This window comes from Lactuca sativa, chromosome 3 (assembly GCF_002870075.4).
Source record: "Lactuca sativa cultivar Salinas chromosome 3, Lsat_Salinas_v11, whole genome shotgun sequence".
Lineage (NCBI taxonomy): Eukaryota > Viridiplantae > Streptophyta > Magnoliopsida > Asterales > Asteraceae > Lactuca > Lactuca sativa.
Window position 1 is genome coordinate 273,285,073 of NC_056625.2, and position 13,018 is coordinate 273,298,090.

The 13,018-nt window shown below is 41.0% G+C and overlaps 1 protein-coding gene across 1 annotated transcript; it reads right to left on the reverse strand.

Moving 5' to 3' along the window:
• Window positions 1-1,027: 1,027 nt before the first annotated feature.
• On the reverse strand, window positions 1,028-2,478 carry LOC111916489 (uncharacterized). The gene is made up of 4 exons (XM_023912158.1): window positions 2,345-2,478; window positions 2,038-2,233; window positions 1,620-1,969; window positions 1,028-1,562 (listed from the first exon to the last, which is right to left on the reverse strand). The coding sequence occupies exons 1-4, from the start codon at window positions 2,476-2,478 to the stop codon at window positions 1,028-1,030; spliced, it is 1,215 nt and encodes a 404-aa protein (XP_023767926.1).
• Between the last annotated feature and the right edge of the window lie 10,540 nt (window positions 2,479-13,018).

The following is a 13,018-nucleotide window of genomic DNA, read 5'->3' on the forward strand; positions in this document are numbered from 1 at the left end:
CGAGTTCGTCCTTGAACTCGCCGAGTTCATCTCCCTCACTTGAATGTGTCCAGTCTATGACTCGCCGAGTTGTATGAACAACTCGTCGAGTCCATCTTCATCAACTAAGGAGATTGCCTTGGACTCGCCGAGTTCCTCATTGAACTCGTCGAGTACGAAGATCTTCATGACTACTATGGACCCAGGCGGGCTGAGTCCCTAACCAACTCAACTCATACCCTTTATAGAATGGTTTTGGGACAAGAAACTGGCCTAACTCGCCGAGTCCCACAAGTGAATCGATGAGTCCCTCAATGTCCAAATCTATTTTGACGATTTCAGCCAAGCACAAGGCATCCAAGACCCAGATCTAACCACCTAGGGTCGGAATAACACGCAAAGCTGCTACATTTGCATCCATGCATGACCCTTTTTGCTCAAAAGGCCATAACAACCTCTTAAACTTTGCATGGGGAGTTCTAATGGCGTAAATCTTCCACCTTTATGCCTTAACTACTCCAAATACTCCCAGATCTGAAAGGATCTGGCTTGGGGATGTCCAAATCCCACAAGAAATCATTCTTGGTCCAAAAAATTTGTAAAAAGGGGCTATAAAGAGATCAACCAAACTAGAAGTCAAGATGAAGACTTGATTACCAATAAGTGCAGCAAATGGGGTGAATCTTCTGATCTACTTCTTCCTTCTTGAACCCCAACCTTCTTCTTGTTCTTCCAAGCTTCAACAATGCTCAAAGTCTCACAAAATGGCTCACAAACTCAAGGGAAGCTCTAGGGTTTCGCGGGTAAGGGTTTGGGCAATGGAGGCTACAAATGAGGCTGATAGAATAAAATGAGATGCTTAAATAGGGCACCATGTCCGGAAATTAGGGTTTCCCAACCCAGACCAGAGTCGCCGAGTCAGTCCCCCGAATTGCCGAGTCGGCTACTTAATCTGCGACACGGGACTCGTTCCTACTCGTCGAGTTCCTCCCTGGACTTGACGAGTAGACTTCTAGACTTAGCTTTTTTCATTTCCTTTCTTGGTCTTCTAAATTTGGGGTGTTACAAAAAGTATGGAACTTGAGGTTTGGTCATCATCTCCCATATCAAGCACATAAAAATCAGCAGGAAACACAAGTTCATTGACTTGCCCTAATACGTCCTCTAATACACCTTTTGGGTGTGCCAAAGATCGATCGGCAAGTTGAATTATGACTATGATTTCGGCTAGAGGTCCAATTACCATTGTTTTATAGCTTGTGTAGGGTAAAACATTAATTGATGCTCCAAGATCAAGCATCACACGTGGCACAAAAAGGTTACCCATTTTACAAGGAACCATGAATACACCTGGATCCTTGCATTTCTTCAGTAGCCATTTTTGTAACACGACTGAAATGTCTTCCCCAACCTTCACAGTTTGAATTCCTTTAAGCTTTTTCTCAAATGTGCAAAGTTCCTTAAGGAACTTAGCATATCTAGGAATCTGTGTAATAGCATCTGAAAGGGGAATGTTGGTTTCAACCTTCCGGAACATGGTCATGATCTCATCATCTTCACGTTCCCTCTTTGTGATTGTTAATCTTGAAGGAAATGGTGCTGGAGTTACTTTCACTTCAGTATCTATTGGATTCTTTCACCTTGAAGTATTCTTCCTTTCCTCTTCTTTGACAGCTTCTTCCACCTCAATCTCCTTTTCTTCCTCTTCTTCATTCGGAATCCTTGGGCCTTCATAGCTTTTTCCTCCTCTCAAAGTAATGGCACATGCATTATGTTTCGGGTTCTTCTCAGTTTGGGAAGGTAGCATGCCTTGTGATTCCATCCTACCCATGGATTGAGCAAGTTGTGACACCTGTTGCTCTAATATTTTTATGCTAGCCTTGGTTTCTTGTTGGAAACTTTTAGTGCTAGTGGCAAGACTTTTTACAATATCCTCCAATGACATACTTGATGAACCCACTCGTGGAGGTTGTTGTGGTGGTGGCCTAGGCTGGAAATTTTGAGGTTGAAAAGGCGGCTTTTGTTGATGTTGAGGAAATGGTGGTCTTTGTTGATAACCTCCATGTTTCTTTCCTCCCTAGCCTTGATTACTGTTCCATCTCTGATCACATTGTGGCTGCTCATATGCCCTTTGATTTGACCCAGGAAAGCCTCCCATGGCTTTTTCTTCTTCATAATCCTCATCTTGAAGTTGAGGGCACATGTCTGTTGTGTGCCCCACTTGAGTGCAAATACCACAAGGGTGTGGTGTGGGCTGCACACCCATGTATTTAGCTAGCATGATGACCATTTTTGTAAGATCAGACAATTGAGCTTCAATTTGAGGAGTTTGGACTTCTTTACACCTCGTGGTGCATCCGTGTACCATTTTTCATCATGACTTGAATGTTTAGAATCTTCAGCCATGTTCTTGATTAAGTTGCGGATTTTTGTGGGAGTCTTGTCTGGTAAAAACCCACCACTTGAGGCATTAAGAAGCCTTCTTTCCATTGGAGTCATGTCTTCAATGAAGTATTGGAGGAGCTGGTATTCGGTGATTCCATGCTTTGGACAACGGGCACAAACTTTCTTGAATCTCTCCTAATATGTGTGAAAAGCCTCTCTCTTATGTTGCTTGATTCCAATAATTTCCCTCCGTAGGGCTAAAGCTTTCATCTCGGGAAAGTATTTATCCAAAAATAATCGTGCAAGATCTACCCAAGTAGTAACCATCCCCAGTGGGAGGTCATAAATTCAATCTTTTGTTGCATCTTGCACCGCAAAGGGGAATGCCCTAAGCTTGATTTGATATTCCATAACATTGTGTGTCTTCATTCCCACACATACGACATGGAAATCAGTTAGAAACTTGTGAGGATATTCATTTTCCAAGCCTCTAAAGGTGGGGAGTAAGTGGATGAGTCTGTATTTAGTTCTAAGTTGGTGGCTGACGGATATGTGATGCAAAGAGGTTGTTGAGTAACCTCTTGCCTCGATCATTGACGGAGAGTTTGTTCGGGTGGTGGGTTTGGAGGTGGATTCCCTCCATGGTTATCTCCCATGGTGTGAGTAGTGGTTGAAGGTTCTGTGGGTGTAGTGTTTGGGATATTATTGTTGGATTAGGTGTCTAAGCCCATAACTATTTTGGTATGTACTTGACCCGATTGTGAGCATGGTCCTTTTGGGTTGCCTTCACCATAGCAACTGATAGGATAAACTAAGAAGAAAGAGGATTAATTATGATTTATTAATATATTATATGAATAATATATTAAAATAGAAATCATATTGTTTAATTAATATTAGTCAATAATTAATAAGAATTAATTTTATGGCTAAAAGACATTAATTAAATAAATGGGACTAGAACTGTCAATTGTGTGATAATTGAATATTGGGCTAACGGACTCGATAGAAGTTGGAGTGGATGAAATCTATGGGGAAACCCATTAGAATTCGTCCAAGGCTTCTAAGGAGGGAGTAATGGGTTGATTAGGGCCTAAGCAGTCAAATTAGGGTTTCCTAGTTGAAAACCCTAATATCCTACCTATATAGGGAACCCCTAAGGCCCTAAAAACATGGTGAAGTAATCCCTAAGGGTTCTTGGACATTTTTGGTGCTCCTCCTCCTTCTCCTAGGTAATCTTTTTGGTCATGGTGTTTGTGACTCCATTAGAGGTGCAACATTTGAGGCACTAAGCTTTCAAAGGTCAAGATCAAGAGGAATTGAGATTGTTTGTAACATCCGGATTCCCAGGTATCCTATTTTGAGTATTCATATTGAATTTTAGAGAGGAACTCGGCGAGTAGGCGGTTAGACTCGCCGAGTGGGATCGCCCATTTCTGGTCTGATTTAATGAAAGACTCGACGAGTCGATGGGTGGACTCGGTGAGTCCGCGCTATTAAGTGAAACCCTAATTCTCGGGGCCTGCTCCCTATTTAAAGGCCTTTATAGCCTCCATTGCGTCCACTTCACCCCTGAGAAACCCTAGAGAGAGAGAGAGAGAGTGTGTGTGTGTTTGTGGTGCTTGAGGAAGGCTAACTCACCATTTCTTGAGTGTTTTAGCAAAAGATAAGTGGTTCCAACAAGAGGAGGTCAAGGGGGTTGCGGATCCAAGGTTTTCAAGTTCAGATCTACACTATTGAGGTATCAAATCAAACTTCCCTTCTGTTGTGGGTTAAAATCTATGATTTATGGTTTTCTATAAACCTTTTAAGGCTTGAAAGGTTGAGTATATGGTCCCTTGCTGGGTTAGACCTTAGATCTGGACCCATGGAGGTCCAGAGTACCTTTCCCATTCTGCTTTATGCTTGTTCATGGAGGATTGGAGACTAGGTTGCCATTTTTAGAGTTATTTCTCCATTTATGGCTTGATGTCGGTTGCATGCTAGTAAAGGTTGCACCTTTACATGAACTTTGAGGCCAGATCTATAGTTTAGTAAAGCAGATATGACCTCAGAAGGTCATTTGAGAGTTGCTATGGGAGCAACTCGCCGAGTCCATAAGTGGACTCGATGAGTCGAGTCGGGGTTGCCCGGCGATTCGTGGCAGGTGTTACTCGTCGAGTGGAAGGATGACTCGACGAGCCATGAGAGGCTGAAAGGATTTAGAGGACCCGCATGGACTCGCCGAGTCGCCCATGTGCACTCGACGAGTCAGGTCAAAGTTGACCGTTGACTTTCGTTGACCTTAGGGTTTTGGTCAAGACTGATTCAGGAGAGTTCAGGGAAGGGTAGAATGGCCTTCTACCTAGTCTGTAGAGAACAGATCATGAGAGAGTATTGATCGGGAATGTTATTTGAATAATAGGAGGAGGCTAGGTCGGAACGTTGAGCACGAGAGTTTATCCAACTTCATTAAGGTGAGTCTTCTCACTATACTGTACATGGAAGGGTACCTACGTGTGACTGGAAGGTCGTGTATGCTATGATGTATGTGCTATATGCGGTTATGTGATATGTTTGTGCTATGTATGTTATGTATGATAAAGACCGGAAGGTCAAGATGATATTTATGTATATGCTATGTATGGTAAGGACCAGGAGGTCAAGATAATATGGACCGGAAGGTCAAGAGGGTACGGACCGGAAGGTCGATATGGGTAGGACCGGAAGGTCTACCGGGATTTGGGACGGAAGTCCCTTGACACACACGGATCGGTAGATCCTACAGAGTCATGGCCTGGAAAGGCGTATGTGGGGTATGTGGCATTTTGGGAAACTCACTAAGCATTTATGCTTACAGGTGTTATGTTATTTGTTTCAGGTACGAGCTAAGATCGCGGGAAGGCGCCGGCATGATCCGTACACACTTATAGAGTTTATGATATTGAGATCTTGGGACATATTTTTTTATGTTACAGTGGACACATTATATTTTTATGATTATCGTGTGAATGAAAGTATGTTTTAAAAATGAATAATTTTTTTGAAAACTTACGTCGTTACATTGTTATTGCTACATAACAATTTAGGTAAGATCTAAACCCTAATTCATATGTTAATCCGATTATTGTATGCTAGATCTAGGGTTTATGAGCTTTGATTGATTATTGCATGTTCATTAGACAAACTAGATCCAAAGCTTTAGGGTTTGCACGTACACCATAGGATTGATGTAGTGCTCAAAACCCATCAGTAGTATCAGAGCCTAGGCTATTTGTTTGATGTATTTGATGTTTTTTTAATCATTCATTGCCTGAAAATCGAAGTTTTTGGTCCCCTACCTAACTGAATCGGCGAGTCAGTTGATGAACTCAGCGAGTCAGGCTGACTCGGCTAGTCCAGTACCTGACTCGGCGAGTACGAGGGTCAGACAGAGGAAACTTTGGGATTTTTTTTACTGATTTGGCTTGGGAAGGTTACCAAAAACGTTTTTAACACTTAAAATTCGATTTTTTATGTTTGGTATTGATTATCCTAACCCAAATAGAGGATAATTGTCAAATTAGTTAGATAATCGTTGCCTTATGTGATAAACTTGATTTATTTGAATTATTTGATGAATTATCTTACAAGTAATTGAATTAGGTCAAATTTAGATCATCACTAATTATTTGATTAATTAAATTTATTTGTAATTTGATCCAGAAAGTTTTGAAAAGTTTCAAAACTTGCCCTCGAATTATGGAATTTAAATTTTTTGATTAAAAGTTTAATTTTGAAATATTTAAATTCTAATCCTTAAATTTTTGAAAAAGTTTCAAAATTTGTCCTCAAGTTTTGGAATTTAACATTTAATTAAAAGGTATTAATTTTGAAAATATTAAATTCTAAACCGTAGTTGTTTGAAAAGTTCAAATTACACCTTATGGTTTTATTAAGTTAATTGAATGTATAATTAAAAGAGAGTTAAGAAATCCATAATGATATGATTTGTATTTAATTAAATTGAAATTATAAATTTCTTAAATTAGACAACATAGTATTTTAAAAGTGTAAAATACACCCTTATACTATATAAAATTAAAAGTCTAATATATTATATATGTATAAGTAAAGAGTCTGTCTTACCGTTAGTATGGCTAATTCACGAAGCTAGTCTATAAGGGGTGTCTAAAGAAGTGGGCTGTAAAATGACCGCCATTGGGTATCCATTCTTACCCACCGCACTCTTGACTAGTGGAGGGTCATTATTCGAACGAGTATGTGACATCCTCACTTTCACGGCAAGAAAAGACCGATATTTTTTATGTTTTATATAAATCAGAGTACCTCTTTTAATAAAAATGTTGCGGAATTTGTTCCCAGTAAAAGATGATAAATACGTTATCAAAGCATTTCCAAAGAAAATTATTTTTATTCATTTTAAAACATTTGGGATGTCATGGTCAATACAGAAACATAAACAGAACTTACATTCATTTACACTAGTGATTTATATCCCCTTAATCTCTCAGTGTAATGTAACTTCATATCGACACCTGTGATACAAATAAACTGAATGGGTCAGGTTGGGAAACCTGGTGAGTACATAGGGTTTTCAACACACAATAATATAATTATTATGTTTAAACAATCAAACAATCAACCCAATTACCCATCCCCATTATCTTCTTTATTCTTAAGGATCTACCCTAAGAATCAGCTATTTCTCGTTCATTCATTCCTAAGGATTATCCTAAGGAATGGGTACGAATTTCATCATTGTCAATGACACATCTGTCAAACACAACTGCTAGTTCTGTCACTTAGGCGCAACTGCCAAAATTGTGACATTCTCTACGAGGTGCATCTGTCAGTATTGTCCTTTAGGCGCAACTGCCAGGGTTATCTCGTTTATCGACAGTAACGTTTCCGAGAATTCACTCGCAATACATGTCAATAGGTTTTTAGAGTACACCGGTGAACCCATCATTCACAACACCTACATGTTGCGAGCCTGCTAGTGTTCCATTGGACTGTCTAGAATAGTCCTTGGTTGTCATCTATACTCTGCTAGATGACGGGGCCAACATTTGGGTACAAGGCTTCTCACATCGTCCACCTATCACCCTCACCTCATGGTCTATTTCACCTCTCACTTCATCATCCAACTCATATTTCATCTATTACATCTACCCATGTTTTACCCCAACATTTTCGTAGATATAAAATACAAATACAGTTTAAATCATTTAAAAAATTGTTCATCTAGCATAGGAAGCAAGTACTCAGATAATATGCACACATAGCACGTCATTTATATAAAATACTTCATATCTATGTGTAAGATGAAAGTAACTATGCACTCACTTGTTAAGGTGGTGATTTCGAACTCAGATAACGCTTCATTGCTCATAAAACGATTTCCTTCAACAGAACCTAGTATCATTACCACTAGGGTTTAGTCTAATGTTTGATGAGACTAATTAATAGTCTAGCTATTATTAATATTATATAAGTGTTAAACAATACTCTTCAACCACTATGTACAGACAGGGGCTAGACATAAAACACCGGAGGGCAGGACCATTTTGGCATATAGCACTTCTGAAATCCAATAACCCTATACGACCCTTTAAACCAGATTCCCCGTACCATGAGTGGTTAAAAAGATATTATAAAAACACTATATAACTCATAATAATAGCCTAAATACTCATTATAAGGTCCTAATAACATTACTATATTGAAACATAAGCTATACTAAAGATAGGGTAGGCATAGCTCACTTAGAACGGGTTTTTCGCAAAACCGGGCTTCGCCGGAACAACTTTCCCGAGCCGAAAGTCTCTTTTCTCGGGGCTTCGGGAGCCTCGGGGCTTCCTTCGGGTGCTAGGGGGTTTACCTTGGCTTAGGGGGGTTTGGGGGCTTAGAGAGAGAAATAAGAGGCTTAAGGTGTGAGGAAATGATAATGCCAGGCACCTCTATTTATAGGCTGATTTCCTGATGGACTCGCCGAGTCGGTTCACGGACTTTCCTAGTCGGTGCCACGTGTAATCACCTGATGGCTTTTCTTGGGGAGAAAGCCTTGGCCCATATTTAGCCACGTCACTCCTTTTGCAGCAGCACCCTGCCGACTTCTAAACCCATTAACTTTTGCATACGAGCTCCGTTTTCAACATTCTTTTTTTCCATGCATAGGTAAAAACAAGATCTACAACTTTCATTTAGACACCGTCGGCTAATTTTCGATCGATCTTAAATTTAACAGTAGGAGGAGATTAGACTGTTAAATGACCACGAAGAATTCGTAACTCCTTCATACGGACTCCGTTTTCGTCTGTCTTTTTACCGTTGAGTTCCTATTAATGAGATCTTCAACTCTCATTAAGTTTGCGTAAGCCAAAAACCGCTCGAACTAAAATTCGAGTTTCGGGCCATGCACTACTATGTCAAATCTTAGAAAAATCGTAACTTCCTCATACAGAGTCAGATTTGGGCGTTCTTTTTTTTTTTGTATGTTCTCGGTTTAATGTATACTACAAGTTTTGTTTAGATCACTAAGGCTAAAAAGTTCTCTATCGTAAATTCACTATTTACGTCTCCCGGTGTCGTGCCGGTTTTGCCGAAAAACTTCAATGGGCCATAACTTCTTCGTTATAACTCGTATTTCAGTGTTTTTTATATGTACGAAACCCTTGATACATACTCTACAACTTGGTTAAGATTATTTATTCTAAATAATCTTTTGTCAAAAAGTCGTTTTCGACCCCTATTATCTCTAAATTGACTAGCCCGGATCTACGGGCGTTACAGGGTAGGATAGGACATAACCTTCCATTAAAAGATAATGAAATATGAAGTAACTAAATGTTTTATAAATTCCCAAATCTTAGTTACTTTAGGAAAAATGTGGAGTTGGTGCTATTCCGTGAAATTACACTTTGTACTGTTGCTAAGACGTTAGTGGTGCGTGTGTGGTTAACCGACACACTAATTGGGCTCTATGAAAAAGTGGCAAAGGTTGACTCGATGTTTGTTATAGATTGGTGGAGCATGTGTGGTTAACCGGCATGTCGATTAGGTGACTGTAACATTGGAGGCACCATGTATATTTGCATGGTTGTCCACAACTTATTTGTGAACCTCAGCATCCCAGTCACAAACGAAGGGCACACTCGAGATTTAAACATGCCATTGAAAAGTTCAATGAATCTCAAAAGATTTAGGAGTTTCAATTCATTTAAAACTAAATTTTCAAAATTCGTTTTTCAATGTGGAAATTGGTAAATCGTCATTTACCTACCTTCAAAGTTCAGCAATTTGGATTACAACATCCCTCTTCCATATTGTAGGATATTGTGTTGGATCCTAGCCTTGATATTTCATTTGGGTGTTATATCAAGGATTCCAATCAACTAACTTGAATTTCTCCCGTTTTGTAGATGTCAAAGTCTGACAACTATGGTCTTCCTGAATCCGTTGGAAAAAGTTTTCCACGTGAAGATGATATTCCATGATTCGATTGTGGAAATGGAAATCATGCTTCACTTCCTCCACCTCCTCCAATAATTCTCCCTGACCCACGTGTTCGAAGACTTGAAAAGTTCAAGGTCACTCAAGCTCTATTGGCAAAAAGACACGAAGAAGGAAAGTCTGTATCTGCTCATGTCTTGGATATGAAGTTGCATATTGATAGATTGGGAATGTTGGGTGTTGATGTCTCAAGGAAGTTGGGTGTTGATGTCTCAAGGAAGTTGGCTACTAACTTGGTTCTTCGGTCACTTCCTGAATCATATAGTAAGTTCATTGGAGAGTACTATACGATGGACGATGATGTAACAACGTAAAAATTTAAAACAAATTTTCATTTTGCAAACAATATAAAACTCATTCAATATTCTCAAATCTCATGTTCAACAAATTTCATCATGATAAAAACATATCCCAAGATCATAAAATAAATTCTCTTCCAGTGTGTAAAGATCATGTCGGCGCCTTCCCGCGATCCTCGCTAGTACCTGAAACACATAACACATAACACTGTAAGCATAAATGCTTATTAAGTTCCCCAAAATACCACATACAACACATACGCCACTCGAGGCTACAGTATGACCCTCCGGTCGATGTGTCTCAGCGGGACCCTCCAGTCCCATAGCTCGTTGGACCCTCTGGTCCGGTCATAGCTCGTTGGACCCATTTGGTCTGGTCTGTAACGTTAGACCCTTCGGTCCGGTCTATATCGTTGGACCCTCCGGTCGGTCTATACAACACATAGCATACATATATCACAATGCATATAATCTCATACATACACATAGCACACAAGACCCTTCCATCTACACATAGATACCACTCTAGGTAATCTATAGTGAGAAGACTCACCTCAGGTAACTCAGATAATCTCGCACACGAATATACTGATCTAGCCCCCAACTAATCACATAAACAATATCCTTAAATAAATAATGGCTCTCAAAGGCTAGATTAAATCCCATTCTACAATCCCACAGAAGGGTAAAAGACCATTTTACCCCTCATTGACCCAAAAGTCCAAATGTTGACTAAAACCCTAAAAGTCAACGAAAGTCAACAGGGGGCAGTACGCGACGCGTACCAGCTTTTGTACGCGGGGCGTACTCGGCGATCCAGAATCGGGGTCTGAGTAAGTCCCAGATTCATCCTTTCTTCATTTTTGGTCTGAGTAGGTTAAGTCATGGGCTCATATCACAGATCTAGGCTCTCTACAGCCTCCTAAGTCATAAAGTCGAAACCTTTAAGCCTTGCATGGCTATAAAGGTCACCAACCACTTCAAACATATAACATCTTTCCCCATTAAGCCCTAATCTCATGCATGGCTTAATCTTAATGTCCAAAATTGGATTTTTATGAATCCATAATGCATATTACACTAAAATAACGCATATCTAAGCTTATGGAGGCCATTTGCTCATAAAGTCTCCATCATGGGACCAAAAACCCTAAAAGTTGGTCCATCAAGCACAAAACAAAAATGATAAGGAAAGCTTTGAGATTTTTACCTCCAAGTGAAGCTCCACCCTCTGTAGAACTCGGATCCAAGTTTGTACTCCAACTTCTAGCCTCCACAAGAACTTCCTCTTCTTCTCCACTACCACACCAAGACACTTTCTAGCTCAAAAACACACACACAAGCTTTGAACGATGGTATTGCTATCTTAGAGTTTCTTTCTCTGTGAAATTGTGGCTGAGGATAAGACCATATCATTCCTTTTATAGTCCTCTAGTCACATTAGGGTTTTGCATCTGGGCCGGCTACGCCCAACGTAACCCGGGGTACGCCCAACGAACCTAGGCGAGTCCGCGTCCAACTTAAGCGCATGAGTAGGCGCAATGTACTCTTCAGTAAACCCAACATACTCATTTTCCATAACCTTCTTTTAAGGGCTAAACTTGACAACTTGGAAAAGAAAAAGGTTTTAAGAGATGCACCTGAATTTCGGGATGTTACAATTCTCCCCCACTAGAACCAGACTTGCTCTCGAAGTCTAATGTCGTAAACAACTCCAGATGCTGCTCCCGCATCTCCAACTCCGGCTCCCAAGTCAGCTCAGACCCTCTCCGATGCTACCATTGGACCTAAACCAGGGGCACTTCCTTATTCCTCAGAACCTTGGTCTTCCGATCCACTATCGCGATTATTCTCTCAACGTAATTCAAGCTCACATCCACCTGAATATCCTCCAGCGGTACAACTGCCGTCTCGTCGGCAATACACTTCCTCAACTGAGACACATGGAAGGTATCATGTATCTGGATCAACTCCGTAGGTAGCTCCAAACGGTATGCTACCCTGCCCACCCTAGCGGTCACCCTGAAAGGACCAATGTACCGGGGTCCCAGCTTTCCCCTCTTCCAGAATCGGATCACTCCTTTCCAAGGAGATACCTTCAGGAGTACGAAGTCTCCTACCTGGAACATGAGCTCGGACCGTTGCCTATCCGCATAACTCTTCTGGCGACTCTGAGTTGTTAACAACCTCTGTCTGACCTGCTGTATCTGCTCTTTCATCTGAAGCACTATCTCAGTGTTGCCCATCACTCGCTGCCCTACCTCTCCCCAGCAGATGGGAGTCTGACACCTCCTCCCATACAACAACTCGAAGGGAGGCATACCAATACTCGAATGGTGGTTGTTGTTATAGGAAAACTCAACCAACAGAAAATACATGTCCCAACTTCCTCCGAAGTCCAACACACAAGCTTGAAGCATGTCCTTAAGCGTCTGAATCGTCCGCTCACTCTGTCTGTCTGTCTGTGGGTGGTAAGAGGTACTGAAACGCATCCTCGTGCCCAACTCCTCATGGAACTTCTTCCAGAACCTGGAAGTGAAACATACATCTTGATCTAACGCAATTGAGATCGGTACTCCATGTCGCGATACCACCTCCCTTACATACAACTCTGCCAGTCTCTCTATAAAAGAGCTCTCACTGCTAGCAAGGAAGTGAGTGCTCTTCGTCAGCTAGTCGACGATCACCCAAATTGCATCGACACCCCTCGTGGTCCTTGGGAATTTGGTGATGAAGTCCATAGAAATCTATTCCCACTTCCACTGGGGAACCTCAAGTGGCTGCAACTTGCCATGCGGACGTTGGTGCTCGGCCTTAACCCTGCGACAGGTCAAGCACCTCTCAACGAACCACGTGACATC

Excerpts from the sequence above, each read along its gene's own strand:
- LOC111916489 (XM_023912158.1), bottom strand. The coding sequence starts at position 2,478 with ATGACTCCAATGGAAAGAAGGCTTCTTAATGCCTCAAGTGGTGGGTTT. Across the intron at positions 2,234-2,344 it reads TCAAGTCATGATGAAAAATG|CCCACACCACACCCTTGTGG; the intron begins GTACACGGATGC and ends ATGGGTGTGCAG. Across the intron at positions 1,970-2,037 it reads GGGAGGAAAGAAACATGGAG|CCTAGGCCACCACCACAACA; the intron begins GTTATCAACAAA and ends CAAAATTTCCAG.